The 22300-nt window shown below is 51.0% G+C and overlaps 1 protein-coding gene across 1 annotated transcript in view; it reads left to right on the forward strand.

Moving 5' to 3' along the window:
* Cotl1 (coactosin like F-actin binding protein 1) overlaps positions 1 to 7946 on the forward strand; it is a 35060-nt gene extending 27114 nt beyond the window's left edge. Inside the window, exon 4 of the mRNA XM_057753729.1 lies at positions 6811 to 7946. Within this exon, the coding sequence (XP_057609712.1) occupies positions 6811 to 6921 (111 nt within the window). The 3' untranslated portion in view covers positions 6922 to 7946. The remainder of the gene's footprint in view (positions 1 to 6810) is intronic.
* The last annotated feature ends 14354 nt before the right edge of the window (positions 7947 to 22300 follow it).

Consider the following 22300-nt stretch of genomic DNA (forward strand, 5'->3'; position numbering starts at 1 on the left):
ACCTTGCAAACAGAGGTGTGTGTGCGTGTGTATGTGTACGCGTCTGCAGACCTACTTCCTAACCGCCTTTCACTGGGATCACTTTCTCAAGGGTCTAAGAAGAGTTGTGGGACAAGCCTGTCCTCAGCCACCTTTACAGGCCGTTTTGATGGAAGCCTGGAGCTGCCAGAACTGAACATGGCTGAAAGAGCCTCTTCCTTGGTTTTGGGGTTTTTTTTTGTAATGATTTATTTATTTTTACTTTATGTGCATTGGTATTCTGTGTGCATGTACATCTGTGCAAGGGTATCAGATACCCTGGAGGTAGAGTTCCAGGCAGTTGTAAGCTGTCATGTGGGTGCTGGGAATCGAACCCAGGTCCTCTGGAAGAACTGCGAGTGCTCTTAACCACTGAGCCATCTCTCCAGCCCTGAGCCTCTTCCTTTGAAGAGGCCCACTGGGTAAGACATGGAAAGTCCCTGTTTAGACACCTGGGAGGGATGCGCAGGTCCTGGACACAACACCAAATACCTCAGGCAACATTAGTCAGACTGGCACTTGGTGCTTTTGACTCCTATGGGTAACTTGGGCAGCCTTGGGGCTTCTGGTATGGAGGTGTGGGGGTGGAGACAGACAGTGTAGACCAGCCTGAAGGAGGGGCGAGGAGGAAGGGCAGACCTGAAATGAGTCACTTCCCCTCTCCGCTCCTCTATCAGAAACGGGGGTGGTTGGCCTTGGCAGGCTTTAGTGGGTTTTGTTCCTTTGGTTCCATCCTCTCACTTTGTCTTGAACCACAGGACAGCTACAGCTGGGTGACTTTTGAACATTGCAAGCTTCCCCTGTGAGCACCCATGAAGCCACCACCAGGTTTAAGGGAGGGACATTTGTTCCCTCACACCCCTGCCAGGCCCAGCTGCCCCTGAGCAGGTCAGCTGCAGGACTCTGTGATGGGAGACCGTCCCGTGGGGCCACTCTACTTGCAGACTAGATGGTGTTCTTTTCAGTCACCAACAGCTGCAGCGTGCTGGTCACTGCTGCTGCTGACCTGTGACACACCTGATGGCCAGGCTGTGCCAGGGGCTGTGAGTGCTGCTTGTGGGTAAACTGGCAGCATTTCAGGGCTGCTGCAATGCCATTTGCTGTGTGACATTTACATAAGGCCGTATGTGTGCCATCGAAACACTTCTCAATAAGGACAGGCCTGGGTTCTGCCACCTCCTCTCCTTGTGGCTTAGATGACTTGCGTGTGTGTATAGGGGCCGAGTGTGGTGGCAGGTGACCTTTTGGCACAGGTGACGTCTTGGTAGCTAGCACCCAGTGATGAAGGTGAGCAGCTCTTTGCTCTTTCTGGTCCTGGCATTGCTCCCAGATCAGGCTTCATCTGCCCAGGGATGTCACTTGGTTTCTGCTCTTTTTACAAACATACCAGGAGGGCGACTCCCCTGTGGCACTGGAGACTCCCTGGTGGTGCTGCTGGCCCTCTTAGGTCTGAAGTTGACTGCTTAGTAGGAGTGGAGACAGGGTGCAGGGGGTCATTTCAAGTAAGTTTTGAGGTTAGTACCTGTCTTAGGGCTTCTATTACTCTGATGAAACACCATGACCGAAAATCAAGCTGAGGAGGAATGGGTTTATTTTGCTTAGGATTCTGTATCAGAGTTCATCACTGAAGGAAGTCAGGGCAGGAGCCTGTCTTAGGAGCTGATGCAGAGGCTGTGGAGGGGTGCTGCTTACTGACTTGTTCCTTATGACTTCCTCCACCTGCTTTCTTACAGAACCCAGGGACTGGTATCACACAATGGGCTGAGCCCTCCCTCATTAATCACTAATTAAGAAAATGTTCTCCCAGCCGGGAGGTGGTGGCGCACACCTTTAATCCCAGCAATTGGGAGGCAGAGGCAGGCGGATCTCTGTGAGTTCGAGGCCAGCCTGGTCTAGAAGAGCTAGTTCCAGGACAGGAATCAAAAAGCTACAGAGAAACCCTGTCTCGAAAATCAAAAAAAAAAAAAAAAAGAAAGAAAGAAAGAAAGGAAGGAAGGAAGGAAGGAAGGAAGGAAGGAAGGAAGAAAAAAAGAAAGAAAGAAAATGTTCTCCCGTCTTGCCTACAGTCTGATCTTACGGAGTTTTCTCAATTGCAGTTCCCCCTTTCAGATAACTCTAGCTTGTATCAAATTGACATAAAACTAGCCAGCACCGTGCCCAAGTTATACGTTTGGGGACACTGTGTAGAATTCACACCCGAGATGGGAAGAATGTGCCATGTGTATCAAGTCTTTTGTGGGGGCAATGCCCTATTGGCCCACCATGGATGCCATCATAGCATGCCTGCTTCTCCCACTTTCTCACATCGGAAGGAACTGCCCATGGAATAGTGGGAAAGAGGTACCCTCAGCTTTTATCAGGGCTGTCCGTGGGTGACAGGACCCCATAAATGGGCTTGGCTGCAAACGGGGAAACCTCATTTAGGAGGATGTACAGGGAAGGGTTGAATCATGTGTTGAGATCTGGAAGGTTCCTGGAGGGCCGGGTGCAGGGTTGGGGCAGGTGAGTGGATGTAACATGGGTGTTAGCCAAAGGCTGTGAAGCCTCTGCTGTCCTCACTGTGGACGGAGGGGTAAGTGAATGACTTCTCGGGCCTTGTCATCTTCCAGTCTGCTGCTGGGGAGATGGGTGCCCCAGAGGAAGCACCTCCTCTAGCATCTGCAGGTATCTCTGACTTCACTGTGCAGTGTGGGTGCAGATCCACCTCCTGTGCTCTTGTGGGGTGAGGGGAGCAGAACAAGCCTCCAGCCAGGCTCACCATGAGGCCGCAGCCTGGCTGACTGTGGATGAGACCATCAACCCAAGGCATCAGGGCAAATCCGTGGTCTGCCTTGGTACCATGGGCATCGCTTGAGCTTCCATGACCTCAGAAATGTTAAATGCCTGCCTTGGTCACTAGAAGAGAAAACCACTCAACTAAGAGGTAGGGCTCTTCATTTTGCTCTCTAGCTCTGGAGTGTCCCCCAAAACAGTGGGCGTGGAATGACCTGACAGGGTGCTGAGCACATGACCCAGGCCCCATACTGCTTTTCCACAGTTACCGTCCCCGGATCAGGGCTCTGCAGGCAGCCACAGTACAACACACCTTCAGTCATGTCTCCTTCTTCCTGTCTTCTGTGGCAACAGAGAGGAGAGAATGTTCTATGTGACTGATGCAGCAAGGCATCGTGTGGGTGGAGCATTGGCTGTCCTGTAAACTTTGTGAACTTGGAAGCATTCGCTTCATGGCTGTTTGGTTTTAAGCACACCTCAAAGTTTGAGGTTGCATTTATTATTTTATAGTTTGAGACAGTGTATATGTGTGCATGTGAGTGTTATATATATGGGGATATATGGGAGTGTTAGGTCATTTTGCCTGTTCACATTTCTTTCTTTCTTTTTTTTTTTTGGTTTTTCGAGACAGGGTTTCTCTGTGGTTTTGGAGCCTGTCCTGGAACTAGCTCTTATAGACCAGGCTGGTCATATTTATTTCTATGTGTAGTTCGCTGGTCTGATCTCCTTTTTTAGACAGTTAGGTAGCCTGGGCTAGTCTTGAACTCCATATGTAGCTGAGGTTGGCCTTAATTTTTTTCACATCTATTACCTTTGGGTGCAGACTTGTGCACACCACAGTGGCATGTGGAGCCAGGACACAATGCACAGGGGTTGGTCTTTCTTTCCACTATGGGGGTCTCAGATCATCAGGCTAGGCACCAAGTGCCTTTACCTGCTGAGCCATCTCCCCACCCAGTCTTGAACTTTTGATCTTCTTGCTGCTACCTGGGATTATAAGACTGTACCATCATGCCTGGTTTGTGCAGTGCTGGGGATTGAACCCAGGGCTCTTTACATGCTGGGCAAGTGTTCTGCCCACTGAGCCACATCCCCAGCCCCTGTTTTGTTTTGTTGAGATGGTTTTGCTACTGAACCCAAACTGGCTTCAAGGTCCTGGGCAGTCTCCAGAATTCTGGGATGAAAGGTATCTGGGATTATAGGTGTGAGCACCACGCTGCCTGATTGTCATGTGATGGCTCACACTCTTGTGGTTTTAACTGGAGCTGCACCCAGCCCCTAACACTTCCCTTTAGATTTCTTAACCCTTATCGCCTGTTCCTGACACAGACTTCAGGTTCTTTTCTTTAGATTGCCATATATGGCAGTCCACAAGCAGGGGACTTTGAGCTTCCTCTGCAGGCTTCTAAGCCTGTTGGCTTCCTTGCTGGGACACTCTTGCCCCTCCCCTGTGCCGTTGGGTTGAGCTGGGAGTTGAGACACAAGTCAGCTCAATTCTCTTTCTGACCGAGGCCCACTGCCTTCCATTGTCTGGGTCATATGCTTTTACTTAGCAGTGCTGTCCAGTGGGGCTGGTGGGAAGGGGCTGGACAAAGCTGTCTCGGCTCTGCCCAGGGGTCTTATCTTAACCATGTAAAAAGTCACTGTATCAGAGTGGATTCAGAGAGTGTGTGAGGCTGTCCCTCTTGACTAATACTAGTCCCTCTTGACTGATACTAACCCCTCTTTCATATCCCTCCATGTCTTGGCAGCCTTGCTCATGGTATCTAGAAAGCTGAGAGGTTGATCTTCCTGGTGCTATGGCAATTTTGCTTATTTTCTTTTTATTGATGTGGAAGCCATTTAATGTAAAATTAAGCATTTTAACCACTCCTCCCTAGTTCCAAATATCTTTTTTTTTTTTGCCATCTTTTCTTTATATCTGTATAGTAGTACAGGGGATGGGGGGTGCTGGGAATTGAACCCAGGACCTCGTGCCTGCTGAGGTAAGCGCTCTCCTCCTGAGCCACACTCCCAGTCCAAGGCAGCAGTCCAAGCTCTGTGACCTTGAGTGGGTCTTCAAACTCTGTCTTGTCTGTAAAATGAAGACTGGAAACATCTTGATTGTTTTGGGGATTTTAAGTGTTGCTCTTGGGGGGATTTTGGGCAGAGCCATACTTTAGGCATAGAGAAAGCTGGCTTTCTGGCCCGTCCTGGTTTACAGTCATCTCTAAGAGCTCTGCCAATTTTACCACGTTCAATTTTAGGTGGTATCTGTCATTTCCTGTTCTTCTCCCACCCCTGGTCACCACTGATCTGCTTTCTCAGTGGATTTGCCTTTTTTGGACATTTCCTGTCAGGGGAACCAGACAGTGGGTGGCCTCTCGTGTCTGCCTGCTTCTGCTCATGGTTAAGGGCTCCTCCATGTTGCAGCAGGCATCTGAACTTCATTCCTTTTCATTGCAGACTAATTAATGTTTCACCGTGTGGGATGCCCGAGCTCTGTGTACCGCCCCATCTCATCTGTTTAGCTATCTGGGGTGCTTGGCTGTTGGTGAATCACACTGACGTAAGATCGGGGCGTGTGCTTAGGAGCTAATGTGATTTCGTTTCTCTCAGGTAGCTCTTCAAGTGTCCAGTCCCAGGGTCATAGTTGGGGTTTCATGTTAGATGCCATGGCTTGGTCTTGGTACCAGAGCACAGTGTGTGTGTGTGTGTGTGTGTGTGTGTGTGTGTGTGTGTGTGTGTACACGGAAGTCCTGATAACAGTGCCACAGGCCTGGGGATGTTGCTCCGTGGTAGAGCATTGCCTAAGGAGACTAAGCCCTAGATTCCTCCCCCAGGACTGGTTCTAATGTCGGGGTATGATGTGTAGTGTTGAGGTACATGCATGTGTGCTGATGTGCAGTGTGTGTGTGTGTGTGTATGTGTACACGCACGCACACGTGTGCATGTTCCTCTTACCACAAGACTTTGTTGGCCTTGAACTCCGTGTAGCTGAGTCTGGCCATGAACTCCCATGCCTCCTGCCTGCAGCTCCCCATGCTGACTTTACAGGGTTGCACAGCCACCTTCAACTTCTTTCTGTGGATAATTCCCCGACCTTTGGACCTGTGCTTCTGGCAGCTTTCTTTGTCTTCCTTTGAGATTTTCTTGATTTATTGTAGTGTATAATCTATGTGTAAAATAAGGTAACCCTCACAGCTCAGTGTTATCTGATAAGATACCACCTGCTTCACTTATTCCCTCCAGGGCCAGGCCCTCTGGTTATGGGGCAAAGCCTGCACCCTAAGCAGTGACAGAAGTGGTGCGTTTCCTAACGATAGCCTGGCATGTTTGTAGAATGAACGCCAATAGTGCCCTGCCCACTACTGAATGTGGGTGGAAAGGCTGGGATACCCCTAGTGCACTCAGTCCTGGTAATGGTTGAGCTGGCGTATGAGAACCTATTACCTATTATCCTGGCTTTTCCCAACCCCAGGTGCAGTAGTAACACATGCAGGCGAGCAGTAGCCACAAGTCAGAGCCCCCTTTTTTTCTGTTCCCTCTGTCCTGAGATTTTTTTTTTTTTTTTTTTTTTTTTTTTTGCGATAGGGTCTCACTATGTAGTTCAAGTTGGTCCTGGAATCATGGTAGTTCCCCTGCCCTCAGCCTCTTGCATGCTGGGATGGCAAGTATGTGCCACCATGTCTAGCTCCTCTTTCCCCTTCCTTCTATGACCTGCTTTTCCAACCTCACAACCTCCCTGGTGGGTTTTTAGAGCTGAAGAAGGTGGATGACCATTGAGAGGAACCTGTCCACGGTAACACAGCCAGGATGGGACACTCTAGGAGCCATGCTTGGGTTCACCCGTGGCCCAGTGGACATGGCATCCCTGCCCATCTGATCGGGCTTCTGGCACAGGCTCTGTTGGCATGATTTTACTGCACTCCTCTGCGAGTGTCTGGGGTGCCAGGGCTTCCTGCTGCGTTGCCTGGGCAACCCTGGACCTGCCCCCCCTCCTCCCTCACAGAAACTCTGAGCTCTTCTTTGTCCTTGCAGAATTTTGCAAAGGAGTTTGTGATCAGCGATCGGAAGGAGCTGGAGGAAGACTTCATCAGGAGCGAGCTAAAGAAGGCCGGAGGGGCCAATTACGATGCTCAGACAGAGTAGCTCCAGCCCCACACCTCAGAGCCATCTGCCTGCTCCACCTTGGTGGAGACTGCCACCTCAGAGTCACCAGCCCACCAGGGAGGAGGAGCCATGAGAGGCACCGGCGCCACCAGTGTGTGCAAACCCCACCCCTCCACTCTTGTGTGTGTCGTGTCGTGTCCCCCCCCCCGCCGCCCCTCTGTGACCCCCTCAAGCTCACCAAGCATCATTCAGTACCTGCCCCCTTTTTGTTTTAAAGAGAAGTCATCTTGGTGCCAGGGCCATGCACACCATCAGATCCCAGGTGCCTCTGTCAGTGGCCCTCGGCCGGGCATTTCCCTTTCCCTCACTGTGGCCTGCCTGGGCTGAGCCACCCTGGCCTCCAGTTGCTGGGGCCTGGCCTGGGTACCATCCCAGCTTGCCTTGGCTGTTTCCTGCTAGCCCTCTGCCGGCCACCATGCCAGGAGCTGTGCATACCCTACAGCCTTCATGAAGCTCACACATGGCTCCAGGCCCCACCCCCACCCTGTTCAGAGTGGCCTAAGCTCTATGTAAATCTGGTAGATGCGGCTTGGCAGGGACAGGTTTAGGTCTGGCGTGGACCGATGGACCGAGTCCGAAGTGATAATTTGCCTTAAATCTTGCCTGGCGGTGGCTCTGCCGTGTGGTCTAAACTACCCTTTGGGCGAAGGCCTTCTGAATATGAGAGGTCTGAGTCCAGTGGTGGTGGGAATTCAGAGTCAACCTCAGGGCCCCCCAGGGTGACCAGGGTGGAAAGATCCCCTGCAAGCCGGGAGGCAGCACAGGCCTTGGCACCTGGAAGGCGGCAGTGGCTGCAATCTTAGTCTGCAGCACACATTCGAAAAGATGGCTTTGTTTGCTTTTAAAGAAAAGCTGAGGCGGGCGTGGCCCCTCGTGAGTGCGTGAGGATGGCTCTTTTCCTTACCCTCGCTCTTTTTATTTTGGGGAAGAAGACTGCACTGGACTGGGCTGTGAGGACCATCTCTGGCATTCCAACAGTTTACAGAAATAAATGTGTTTTTCAAGAAAAACGAGTTGGGCTGTCTGCTTTATGTGTTGTGTGTGTGTGTGTGGTTGTCCAAATTCAGACTGAGCGGTTGTGGAAGAAGCCGCTGGGCCCTGGGCGCGAGGGTTTCCTTCTCCAAGATGTTTCGTGTGGGACAGTCTTGAACTCCTAATTTGCATTTGGCCGTCACCGAAATGGTAAAGTTACAGATGTGTATCAGCTTGCTCTATTTCAGTAGCTTTTAACCCTCCCCACGTTCTTGCTGAGGACCCACGTTTGGTTTCCAGCGTCCACGTTGGGCAGCTCACAACTGCCTGTAACTCCAGCCCAGGGGATCCAGGTTGTCCTTGAACTCATTCCCCGTCCCAGGGAAGCCTTGAAGTTGTAACCCTCCTCTCTCCTCGCAAGAAGCTGGACTCACAGGTCTTAGTCTCCACAGCCAGCCTTCGATCTATGCCTTTTGTTTTGTGTCTAGTGAGACAGGGCCTCACTGCAGCCTAGACTGTGGCAATCTCCCTGCCACAACCCCCTGATTACAGGTACACATCACCACTCCTGGCTCAGGTTTAAAAATTTTTAACCATAGATGGTCATCTTCATTTTATAAAAACAAGATCAGAGAGACCAGCTCGCCTCCCCTGTCACAAGGCCATGACCATGCTGGCCGGTGGCACAAGCCAGAGGTGACTCCATCCATAGGAAGTTCACATTCGTGGCTCCCAACATCTGCTTTTCTGTTTTTAGCTGTGTGTCTTCAGGAAGGTTAACCTCTCTGAGCTCTGAATCCCTCCTAGGAGAATGGATAACACCGTACAAGCTGGGTATGGTAAGATGGAATCACAGCCCTTGAGAAGGCCGGAGGGTCAGAAGTTTAGAGTTATCCTTCGCTACATAGTGAGTTCACAAGGGCCAGCCTGAGCTACAGACCCTGTCTCAAAAAAAGAAAAAGAAAAAAGGCTGAGACCTGCGAGCCTCTCCTGCCCTCCATCTATCCTGCCCTTGCTGGAGGCCTTCATAGGGTGGGGAAGGAAGGAGAGCCAGGGAGGAAGCCAGCCTGGGGCTATGGTATATATTTCTGTTCTATTGCTGATTGGTCTCTGGGGACTTGTCTGTTCCACAACTTCTCCCAGCCCTCCTGTGGGACCCTGGCACTCTGCTTAGATATACTCCAGGGGTTATCTGGGGCTAGGAGGGGGTGTGCCACCCCAGGTCTCGGGGTGCCATCCAGACTGGGGGAAAGGCCTCTCTCTTCCTTGGGGGTGTATGCCTTGGATTTAGTCTGATGTAATCTCCTTGTTCCCCATTCCTAGAGAACCGCAGAAGAGATTAAACCGAGGCTGAGCGAGGTTAGGTTAGCTCAGGTGACTCCAAAAGAAGGTGCTGAGCAGAAGCACGAAGTCTGTGGTAGCCCAGGCTGGCCCCCACCCCCACCTCTCCTAGAGTGTTAGGATGAAGCACAATGCCCAATTTTGTGTGTCTGGAAAGTACTCTACCCACCGAACTACTTCCTTAGCCCCAGCAGTCAATGGTGCCATGATTCTAGAATGTTCCCTGGGCCCTGTGAGGTGGACTATGAAGGGGTCTAAACATTGGTTCCCATAAGATACATGTCCAGGCCCAGACCATGGGCCTCCCTTGGAAAAAGTATCTTTAAGGATCTAATTGAAGATGAGGCTGGATTAAGGAACAGGCTAGTGTCCGAGGGAGGTTTGAGACCCAGACAAGAGAGAGGAGAGAAGAGAATGTGAAGAGGAGGCAGCCATAAGCTGAGCAACTCCTGGGGCCCTGCAAAACTGAAGGAGACAGGAGGAGGGCTCCAGGGCCTACACAAGGGTACACTCCCTGAATGGCAGATCCAGCGGCCTCAGGACAGAGGACACATTCTGCTGCGGTGGTAACGTCAGTTTAAACCTTCCTCTTCCTCAGGTGGGACTGTGGCCCTGTGCCTGGGTGGTCCTTCCACAAGACAGGAGTTTGGGCAGTGCTTGACAGTTGGGTTTCCATGACATACCCCCTGCTAAAACTGGAGTCCTGAGTCAATGGTGGTGGTGCAGCACTCAGGAGGCAGAGGCAGGCGGATCTCTGTGAGTTCAAGGCTAGCTTGGTCTACAGAGCGAGTTCCAATACTGCCAAGGCTACAAAGAGAAACCATTTCTTAAAAAAAAAATAAAAAATAAAAAATAAAAAAAACAGAAACAACAAAAACAGACTGGAGTCCTGCTAAACCACCAAGCCACACAGATGCCAGATCTCAAACCAGCTTGGTGCTGTGCCAGGTGGAGCCAAGGACTTCCTGATTGTCTCTGCCCCGAGTTCCACCTCAGGAAGGTGGCTGATTTGTTCACCTATCTGACCGCCAAACCAGCTGCCCCTCCCCGCATTGGGCCCTAAGCCCATCCAACCCTCTGACTCCTTCTTAATAGTTCTGAGGAAGCTGAGGTCAAGGGACTGAGCCCTGCTGCCGAGGCTCCTGGGAGGGCCTCACTCTGGGTGTGACAGGAGAGGCAAATGTTGCTCTGTGATTCATGGAGGATGTGAGGTGAGAGTGCACTGGGGCCTGCAGAGCCTGGGGAGCCCTTCCTGCTGTGTCAGGACAGGTTTGGGGTGCTACCTACAGGAAGGGTTGGCGATCAAGAGAGGAAAGAGGCCTCTGGAAAGGAGGGGAAACAGTTCTCGCCTTGTTTCTGGCAGACCCACTCAAACAGATGCTAATGTGTTTCTTTGCTCCCTTGGCTCATCCCCAGCAGTTCCCATGGTTGATGTCACTCTTGGTGCCTTGCCAGACCATGGTGGCACACAATGACTCTTCCCATAAATCCTCAAGCATAAATGTGGGCCCCAGGAGATCCTCGGAGTCATTCAGACACGGCAGTAACGTGATTCATGTGTGTGTGTGTGTGTGTGTGTGTGTATGTGCATAGCTCACCTGTGCTTGGCGTTTAGTAGACTGCAGGAAAACATTAGTGTCTGCCTAATGGGTGGGTCAGAATCTGTGAGGTAGGTTGTCTGTTTACAGTGAAGATTTGTGACAGGGTCTTCTGATGTAGCCCAGGCTGGCCTCCAACTCACCACTCTCCTGCTTTAGCTTTCGAAGTGCCGGGATTCCGAGCATGTACTACCTCACCTGGCTTTATATCTGCTTTTAATTTTTGAAAAAAATAACTTTTGTTTCTTTGAGCCCTATAGCACAGGGTAGCCTCGAACTCACGTTCCTGCCTTAGACTCCCTGGTGCTGGGATTACAGGTATGCACCACTGTGCAGGTCCTTAGCATACTTGTGTTTGTGTGTGTGTGCATGCCCATGGGGGTGCATGTGTAAGCAGGTAGGTGTGCCATGTCTGCATATATGTGTAGAGGCCAGAGGACAATGTTCAAATGTTCATCCTCCTCCCCAGTCAATCACAACCTTATTTTTATTATTTTAATTTAGGGTGTGTGTGTGTGTGTGTGTGTGTGTGTGGCTGGTGGGGGCGATGGGATTGCACACACGCACTTGCCATGGCACTTACGTGGAGATGAGAGGACAGCTCTCAGGAGTCTGTTCTCTTCTTCGGTTGTGAATTCTGGAAATCCAAACCAGGTCATCAGACTTGTACAGCAAGCACCTGTCCCTACCGAGCCGTCTCCCTGGCCCTCCCCATGACTTTTAGAGACAGGCTCTTTCACCGAACTGTGTGCTGTCCAGCGAGTCCCAGGGATCTCCTGCCTCTGCCTCCCGAACACGAGGGTTTCAACATGCAACACAGGCTGGAGTTTTTAAGTTGCAGCTGCAGGTGCTGGGAATCTGAGCTCAGGTCCTGCAGCCTGGGCAGCACTTCATGAGCTCAGCCACTCCCCAGACCCTAATTGTGCTTTTCCAAACAGACATTCCCAAGGGACACCCAGCAGCCTTCAGGATCCTTGTTGCCCACAGCAGGTGACTTGGTTCAAAGTCCACCCGGAGGGAAAACTAGCAGGGAGCTGGGGAACAGAGCAACGTGCAGGGTGCAGTGGGGAGTGACAGGAGGGTAGGCAGGGGTGACGGTGGAGTTTGGTGACGGCTGTTGCCTGGTGTTCACAGAGCCTTTGGGTTTGAAACAAAGAACTGTTTAAAGAGGGGGAAAAAAGGTTCTTCCAAATTGAGTCTGACGCTTTCGGTTGTCACAAAACGAGGCCAGCTCTGTGGAGAAGCAAAATGTTGGCCTGAACCATCTAGAAGGGAAGTCTGTCCTCAGGAGTTTCTAGGACTGTCCAGATGGCCTCCAGGCCCAGGCCCAGAACCTTGTGCTGCCGGCCTTCCCCAGCAGCCTGCTTTGGCCTGGGCGCTTGCTGCCGAGGCCCATTTCCATATCCCCCTGATTCCTCCTGGCACCGGCGATTCAGAGCCTGGTAACAGCAGGTGCCCAATAACCATTCAGTCTGTGGACACAAAAAATGGACCCCAAGGCCGGGCGGTGGTGGCTCACACCTTTAATCCCAGCAGTCGGGAGGCAGAGGCAGGTGGATCTCTGTGAGTTCGAGACCAGCCTGGTCTACAAGAGCTAGTTCCAGGACAGGCTCCAAAACCACTGAGAAACCCTGTCTCGAAAAAGCAAAAAAAAAAAAAAAAAAAAAAAAAAAATGGTCCCCAAAGGGAATAAGAGATTGTTTATTCTGAAGCCATGGCCCGGGAACACAGATTTGGGTTACTGTCGCGTTCCCCCTTGGCCAGCAAGAAGGATGCAACACCTGAGCTCTTCTTGCTAAGCAGTTTATTTAGGACTTTATTCACAACTTCTTTCTCTTTCCCTTTCTCTCTCTCTCTCTCTCTCTCTCTCTCTCTCTCTCTCTCTCTCTCTCTGGGCAAACCTCTCCCAGCCCTTAAGTAGGCCTGGGCCGCCAACCCCAGATTGCCAGGTGGGCACTACCCATAGGTCCACGCATATGCAAGCAGCTGACCATCATTGCATGATAATAGCATAAGTCAGGCCTAGTTGATATTAGGAGTTGATTATCACAGAGAGCACTCGCTTTCGGGATCGCGGAGGGCGGGAGCCAGCACCATCAGGTGCGGCTACACGCAGCTCTCTACACATTGCCATCAGGTGTGACTCCACGCGGCTCTCTACAGGTTACCTCAAATTCCACATTCCAACCTGGAATCAGTTTTATGAAGATCTTTACAGTAACGAAGGAAGTCATGAACCAAGGAGGTTGCAACAGAGGAGAGGTCTTGGATGCTATCCAAGAGACACTTAGCCTTTTAGCTGGTGGGATACGGCTTTATTAATTCATTCCAAAAGATTCAACTCTTAGTCACAGGTTAGGTCCAACAGAGAGGGGCTGGAGATAATCCAAGATAAGTTGAAATTACGCTCTGGACCTGCAAACATTCCGACCGCTCTGCAGACACTGAAGCTCTCCTCAGTTAGCCAGCCTTGTGGAAGGCTCCATTGGAGGGGTCGTGTCTTTCTTTCCGTTCACGGTTCAGGTTCATAGTGGGTGCTGCCTGGCTGGGTGAACACACACAGGCTAGCAGCCTGCAGTTCCCTTTTACTCGCAGAGCAGATCTCTTAAAGAGTGCCTTGGGGACCTGCGAGTCGCTGTAGGTGGGGACAGACAGCAGCTCTGCCGCCTTCGCACCTCTGCCAGCTGAGGCTCGGGTCCCTTAATGGCCATTTGCTGAGTGGCAGCGGCACTAGCCACAGCCCGAGACAGACTTGTAAGGCAGAGTCCACTGGTGTCCTGCCTGCTGAGTCTGCCGGCTGGGGCAGGGCATTCTGCTTTACCTACTCAGCCCCCAAGGCCCCACTGATTCAGTGTGAGGTTCAGCTTTGGCCCAAAGCCAGCCCCTCCCACTTTCAGGCTGGAAAAGAAACTTTGACTCCATTTTAGAGAAGTTTATGAATGGACTTAATTTTTCTTTACAAAGTTTTTGGCATTGCCAAAAGCATGGAGGTGGCTGGCGTGGTGGCACACACCTTTAATCTCAGTGCTGAGGAGCAAGTGGATCTCTGTGAAGTTTGCAGCCAGCCTGGTTGACATAGTGAGTTCCAGGATAGCCAGGACTGCATCGTGAGACCTGTCTCAACAAAACAAAACAACCAAAAAGGGGGAAAGCATAACTGCAATAAAAATTCTACAAATGGAAGAAGACAAAGCATTCATGTGCTGCCTTCCAGGGTCACCATCATCACATTTCAGCTGACTTACAGATCAGTGGATGAGGGGTTGGTGTCTGGTCTTTTGAGACAGGGTTTCTCTGTGTAGCCCTGGAACTCACTCTATAGTTCTGGTTGGCCTCCACTCACTGAGACCTGCCTGCTTCTGCCTCCCAAGTGCTGAGGTTAAGGGTGTGAACCACCACAGCTCATCTGGGTGAGGGGTTCTTTAAAGCAGTCACTGGAACGTCTACACCCAGCATGGGTGACTCCCACATCTCCACACAGATGGAGCCACATCCCCCTAGTCCTTTCCCTCCCTGCACCCTCTCACTCTTCCTTAAGGCCACCTGCAATTGGGGCAGATTTGCATACCACTTTTGGAAAGACTGGATCTTAGGTGATGGCCCCACAACCCTTCCTGTCCCTCCCTCTATGAGCCCAGCTGTGGTGATTTGGCAGCCAGATGATGTGGGAGGATGGTCATTTGTCTATCTGTTGCTTTCATTGGTTAATTAATAAAGAAACTGCTTGGCCTGATAGGTCAGAACATAGGTGAGTGGAGTAGACAGAATAGAATACTGGGAAGAAGGGAAGTGAGGTCAGACACAATGGAGCCAGCTGCCAGGTCAGACATGCTGAATCTTTCCCGGTAAGCCACCATCTCATGGTGCTACACAGATTATTAGAAATGGGTTAATCAAGATGTGAGAACTAGCCAATAAGAGGCTAGAACTAATGGGCCAAGCAGTGTTTAAATGAATACAATTTGTGTGTTGTTATTTCCGGGGCATAAGCTAGCCAGGCGGCCAGGGCAGCAGGAATGCAGCCACAGCTCCTTCTACAAGTGCAGGAGCCGGGCGGGACAAAAAGCAGTCCTGCCCGCATCTCCTCACTACAGCCAGGCACAGCTGAACTCGGTAAAGATGGCTGCAGTTTGGCTAAGAGGATGATCCCACAGAATACAAATGAAAAGAGCCTGTTACAGAGAGGGAGTGACTCAGAGGAGAAATGCCTGCTGCTCAAGTGTGAGGACCCAAGTTCAGGTCCCCAGCACCCAAAGAAACAACAAAAACCAGCATCGTGGCTCATGCCCGTAAACCTAAGAACTGTGGGGGATGGGGTGGCAGAAGCAGGAATCTCTGGAGCTCACCAGCTAGCCAACCTAGCCAAATGCGGGAGCTTTGGGTTAAATGAGAGACCCTGACTCAGAAAACTGGGATGGGGTGGTTCTCAGGTTTGTCATTTGGACTCAGGAAGATCGGGTATTGCTTCCATCTCCCCCAGGGAAGGGATTTTATCAGTGACCTGTACAACGTTGTGAGCACGTTTTCACACTCACATATACTATCTGTCACTTCATTCCTTCCAAGACAAGGGGTCACTGTCGGAGCCTAGGCTGGCCTTGACCTTCCCAACCTCCTGCTTTACCCTCCGCTGGGATGACAGGTGTGTGTCACCGCACTCTGCTCAACCTTTTCCCGTGGCTTCTGTCAGTGGCTGTACGATAACTTTCTGGGTCTGTACCTAGAGCTGGGTGAGGCAGGCTGTGACCCACAAGCCAGACTCAGTCCCCCCCCCCCCCCGCACCACGTGACGACCAGGCTTACATACATACATGGCAGAGAGGGTGGAGCACTGTATCCCGACCTAACGCAACCGGTGTCCCCAGATTGTGCAGTGCACAACCGTACCCGAAGCCCCTCCTTGAAATTTGAATTGGACAGTTTCCCATGAAAATCTGACTCCCAGGTTTTGTATTTTGTTCTTTTCGGTTTGGTTTGTTTGTTTTTGCACTTCTGAAGATGCAACGGTGCTGGGCTCACACACCTGCAGCGTAACTAGAGCCGAAAACCGAGTCAAGGCTGTGCGCTGGCCAGTTTTTATGTCACTCGACACAGCTAGGACCAACTGGGCAAAAGGAAATCTTAATTGAGAAAATGCCTCCATAGGGTTGGCCTGTAGGCAAATCTGAGAGTCATTTTCTGGATAGATGCTTGAGGTGGAGGACCCAGCTCACCCTGCACAGTGCCATGTCTTGGCAGGCGATTCTGAGCGGTACAAAACAGCAGGCTGAGCAACTCATGGAGAGCAAGCCAGGAAGCAGCACTCCTCCCCCAGGGCCTCTGCATCATCAGCTCCTGCCTCCAGGCTTCATGAGTTCTCTGGACAATGGACGAGAGGCTGAAAACTAAAGCAAACCCTTTCCTCCCTGAGTGGCTTTTGGCCATGGTGTTTATCACAGCAATAGTAACCCTAACTTAGCAGGCTGCGGGCAAGAGGAAGGGCATGCTCCCCCCACTCCCCCACTCCCCCAATCCTCCCACTCCTCCTTCCCCCACCCCGCCACCCCGGGCTCTTCGTCATCTTCTCTTCAGCTCCTTTACCTTAGCTGCTGGATGGAAGCGTCTACATCTGCCTCGACTGCACTTTTAAATGTTTGTTGAATGAGTAATAGAATCGCTTTCTCAAGCCACAATAGAGTCAGAAACCATTAGCCACAGTGCCGACCAGGGTTGCCATGGCAACTCTGGGACTATATTATAGACAGCTTCAGGGATGACGGCAGAGTATCCACCAGGAGCAGTACCCCTTCCCGCCACGACCAGCCTGGATCCAGCTGACACTAGGGCCATCATCACCTTAGGCCTCCTTTATATCCTCGCTGTGAACCCCACACTGTGCAACCACCTTAAATTACAAACCTCTTTGGGCCTCAGTTTCACACACACACACACACACACACACACACACACACACCGCATTTATTGAAACAGAGACTCACTGTATAGCCCTGGCTGGTCTGGAACTTGCTATGCAGACCAAGCTGGCCTCCAATTCACAGAGATACACCTGCCTCTGCCTCTCTGGTGCTGGGATTAAAGGTGTGTGACACCATGCTTGGTCCTCATGACCTTTTAAATAAGAACATTGTGACAGTCTTTATATTAAAGATGGCTGTAAAATACATACCCCAATGCTGGCGGGTCACGAATGAAGGACTCGGCATGACGTACGGCAAACTGTGGTCACTCGGTGCATGACTGCTATTAAACCGAATTCGGTGGCTCACATCTGTATTCTGAGCTCTCAGGAGGCTGAAGCAAAAGGGTCAGGAGTTCAAGACCAGGCTGTGGTACAAAGTGAACCTGCAATTATCTGCGTGACTGTGATGAGGTTAAAGCATGGCAGTGTAAGGACATCAGCGGTCGCCTAAGGAACTTGGATGGGGACTTCAAGGCCCTCCTTGCTACTGGAACTGTGAAGGTGTCCCAAGACCTAGTAGCTCCAGTTCATCTCCCGAGTGTTCATGTTCTCCAGTGGTCTTGCCACTCCTGACCTTGTTTTCTTTCTTTCCCTCCCTCCCTCCCTCCCTCCCTCCCTCCCTCCCTCCCTCCCTCCCTCCTTCCCTCCTTCCCACACTCCCCTCCTCCCCTCACTCCCCTCCTCTCTCTTTCTTTCTTTTTCTTCCTTCCTTCCTTCCTTTTTCTTTTCGTTTGTTTCTTTTGTTTTTTTTCAAGACAGGTTTTCTCTATGTAACAGCCCTGACTGTTCTGAAACTCACTCTGTAGACCAGGCTGGCCTCAAATTCAGAGATCTGCCAGCCTCTGTCTGGAACTAAGACATATATATCACCACCACCCAGCCTCTCCTAACTTTCAAAATCACCCCAAACTGGGATATTTAAATGTTGGCATTTCTCCCAAACACACCTGAATTGTTTTGGCCAATGAGGAGGGCATGGGGAGCAGGCAGTCAGTGCCCCCACACTTTCCCATTTAGCATCAGAACAAGGGGTGTGGAGACAGAGGGGTGCCAGGTTGTGGGAGGTCTACAAAGCCTGAGACAGATACACCCAGCTTTGTTTCTGGGTCCCACATGCTCCTGCCAGGCCTTTCACAGATTCTAGAACATTCTCTTCAGATGCTTGGTTCCCTGTGCCTTGTTTCCATGGCATTGCATGAGGCGGAGCAAGCCTGTGTGTTGTTTTCCTTGGAGTGTCTGGAGCCGGCCCCTGCAGTACCCCATCCCGTGTGACACGGAGGTGCTTAGGCCTGGGATTTTTCCTGTGGATTTATGAGGTCCTGAGCAGATGTCGTAGGAGGGTCCTGACGGCTCCTCCCTGGGATTTGTGCTGAGAGTGTTGGGGGCTGGGTGGCAGCTGAGCTGAAAGGCAGGGAGAGAAATAAAGCATAAAGTCCTGTCAGGAGCAGGTTGGTGGGCCAGATGTCAGGGCAGCCACGATGCCTGGGGCCGCAAGTCGAGGGAAGAGCTTGCCTTAATTAGCCTTTGGGGGCTTCAGATCTGGTCTGTGGAGGTCCAGAGTTTGGCAGTCATGTGAACTCCAACCAGTATTTTCACTGATAACCTGAAGGAGCCTGCCCTGGACTGTCCTGAGGGTCCCTGTGCCTCTGAGCTGCAGCTGAGAAATCAAATTGTGGTTGGATCGAAAGCCTCCCTGCCTGGCAATGTGAAGAGGAGGGGCTCCCACTCGATTTGGGGTGTCAAGTGACAGCATTGCCTCAGGGGGCCGGTGGTAGATGAGGCAGCGTAGAATCATTCTATGGAAGAGGTACCTGAGGCTTAGAGGGGTGAACTTGCTAGTTTAAGGGGGGTGGGATTGGGGTTTGAACCTGGGTCTGCTAGTTCAGCAAGAGTTCTGATCCATTTTCCTCCCTCCTTCTCTCTCCTTTTCTTCCTCCCATGATCGCTGCAACCATCTCTCAACTCTTCAATACATTTCAAGGGGCTCCTTCACCAACTCTTTCAGCTCAATACGTAGAGATGGTTGGGTCACTACAGCCTCCAGAGTGAGGCTTTTGCCACTTGTCAGATACCTACCCCTCCCCTGCCCAGCATCAGGCTCCCAGTCTACAGTGCAGAAAAAAAATTGACACCACTTGGGGCCAGCTGTGATCGCTGCTCTCACCTGCAGGGGCATCGCCACCGCACCCCACCCCCGATGACCACAGTCACCTTGAAGACATGAGCCTCCTTACACAGGGCAGTTCTGCTCTGAGCTCTTTCACATCTGCCTCCCCTGCCTGGACCAAGCTGGCATGGATGCTTTCATGATTTTACCCACATAGATCTCTGCTACGTTGCCACCTCCGGGAGGCTTTTCCAGTCCCTTTTCTAGAACATTACCTTGTGTCCTAGTGCGGACTTGAGGCCCAGTTGTTTATTATTTTGAGACTGTGACCCATGTAGCACAATCTTCTGTGGCATCAAGGCCGATTGACCCTCCTGTCTCTACCACACAAGTGCTAGCATTAAAGGGGTGACCGCCACTCTTGGTTTATGCGGTGTGGTGACTCATCTTGGCCATCAGCTTGAGTGCATCTGTAATCAACACAAATGCAAGCCACTGGACACTCCTGTGAGAAATGTGCTTGATCTGATAATTTGAAGTGAGGAGACCCGCCCTGAATATGGTGACACCTCAGGCCAGATTAAAGGGAGACAGATGAAGGCGACCTTGCTTTTTGCCTGCTTGCCTTCACATTTGCAGGCAAGTTCATCTATTCTGTTGCTGTTGCCACTTCACTGATATTAGAACCAGCTCCTTCCAGCTTCCCACACAGACTAAAGCACAGAACTCCTCTGGAAATCCCCCAGGCCTTCAGCACCAGATTGGGACTGAGGAGAAGGTCAGCCTCACGGATCGAGCAACTACCGTGTTCCTCTTTTCTTTGGTGTGAGACAGCCATTGTCATAATACAGGACTGTATGGTGCCAACCACCTAATAAATCCCACTTTAAACAAAATGCCCAGTGGCTTGCATTTTGTTCATTTCAGATGCAGTCAAGCTGATAACCAAATTAGCCACAACACCATAGAAACCAAGTATGGTAGACACTCCAGTAATCCTAGCACTTGGGAGGCAGACACAGGAGGATCAGCCTTGACGTCAAGCAAGTTGTGCTACATGCAATACAGCCTCAAAATATTACACTCACACACAAATATACGCACTCATAAAAACACACGCATATTCACACAAATACATGCACACACACACAAATACACACATGCACACATAAACACACATGCACACATTCATGCTATCAGTTCTGCTCCATCAGAGAGCCCTAATGCATGTGATACTGGGGATTCAAGCCAGAGCTTTGTACATGCTGGGCAAGCACCCACCAGCTGAGCCACATTCCCAGCCCTGTGGATTTTCAGAGCATTCATTCCCACTGAGCACCCTGCTTGCTGGTTGCCAGTCTTCCCTGACACGATGCCATTTCCTTTAATGCACAGACCCTGTCCCTGGCACTGAGAATAATTCAGGCATGGGGCAGGGACTGGGTAAAACTTGTGGGGTGTGGGGGCATAGCTCTGTGCCTGCAGCTCCCCCTTGTCTCTGTCTCTCTCTGCTTGCTATATAAACTGACTTGCAGCTAGCATGATGGCACATGCCTGTAACCCCAGTGCTTGAAAAGCTGAGGCAGGAGGATGATGGTTTAAGTGTCGGCTTTGGCTACATAGTGATAACCGGCTTTTAAAAAATAATAGGGCCAGTGAGATGGTTCATTAGACAAAGTGGCCTGCTGTGCAAGCCTGGTGACCTGAGTTTGATCCCTGGAAGCCATGTAAAGGTGGAAGGAGAGACCCAGCTCCTCAGAGCTGTCCTCTGACCTCTGTGCATGTTCTGTGAGATCCACACATCCACACACAAACATCATGTGTGCACACAATAAGAAACAACAAAATGAACTACGTATCTGGACACATTTTTTGGTGTCACACATGGCATCTGGTGGGCACAGGACACCCCCCACCCCACGCCAGACACCTACAATGTCAATCCCTGGAGTAACTGCATCATGAGTTCCCCATCGCCTACAACTGACCGCTCTCATCTCCCACACACTGGTGTGAGGAACAGCTCCGCAGATAGCTATGCCTTGGTGCACAGGGGTGGGAGACACTTCTGAGATGGAGGAAGAGAGAGAGAAAGGATTCTGTCAAATCAGCCCACAGGGTCATACCAGAGGTGTAAGACAGGTACAGACTCTCCCACCTCTGCTGGGTCAAGGCTGTGTTGGTCAGTAGCATAAGACAGCCACCCAAGGGAGAACAGACACAGAACTCCATCCCAAGTAACCCAGCCCCATGCTCTGTGTGATCTTCAGTCCTTCTCTACCAGCTGCTAGCTCAGTGCCTGACAAATTCCCCTGCCCTTCTGTACCCACCCCTCCCCATGTCTCTGACTGTGTGAAGTTGACAGTACTACCTACAATGTTCAAAGACTCCTGCCTAACCACATAGCCTGCTGAGCACCCCTAGACTGGGCTACCACACAGTATTTCTGTCCAGAGCCCTTCGCTGGTTTATAATGCTAAGAACTGGAGCCTCGGGCACTCCTGCTGAGGGAACTCCGGTTTTCTCCTTACTTAGGGCATTGTTAACTGACTCCGCCATCCAGATCACTGCTCAGTCACAGGAGACAGGCAGGGAGGAGCACTGAAGGCTGCTGTAGCAGAAGGACAATTGTCCTCAAGGGACCTGGGAGGCGTTTCCTCCCACCTCGAAAGCAGATGGCTCAGAAAGAAAGCAGGTTTTTTCTTTCTTTCTTTCTTTCTTTCTTTCTTTCTTTCTTTCTTTCTTTCTTTCTTTCTTTCCTTCCTTCCTTCCTTCCTTCCTTCCTTCCTTCCTTCCTTCTTCCTTCCTTTCTGAGCTAAGAATGGAACAGAGGACCTCAGACATGCCAAGCACCATACCTATATTCCCCAGATCTGTCTTTTTGTTGTTTGTGACAAGGGACAATTCAAGCCACACACTGATTAGACTTTTGACATAAAGTCGGGGAAACAGGGATGGGTGGTGTTGGCCTCTGCAAAGGCTAACTTGACATCACTTGTTATTTATATGACAGCAAAAATGGAATCTAAAATGGAAGGTGGTGTCAGGGCCAGGGTGCTGGCTTAGGAGTAAATGATACAAATGCTATTTAATTTAAACCACCGGCTTGGGCTGGGCATTGTCCCAAAACACCCGCAGTGGGGAACCAAAGTCCTAGGAAGTACTCACATCTGAGAGGCATCAGTGGCAAGGGACCAGATCTTAAGGATAGTTGCAGGGGAGACCCATGACTGTATCTCCCACGATGCTCTGGGGACCACCATAAGGAAGGACAAGATATCGGTGACTTCATTATTTACGATTCTTCCCTTTCTTAGTTTTCAAAATGAAGCCAGTGGCCAGGTGCCTCCGATTTCACCCTGAACTGAAGCATCTGGCCCT

The sequence above is a fragment of the Chionomys nivalis genome, chromosome 21 (assembly GCF_950005125.1).
Source record: "Chionomys nivalis chromosome 21, mChiNiv1.1, whole genome shotgun sequence".
In the NCBI taxonomy this organism is placed as follows: domain Eukaryota; kingdom Metazoa; phylum Chordata; class Mammalia; order Rodentia; family Cricetidae; genus Chionomys; species Chionomys nivalis.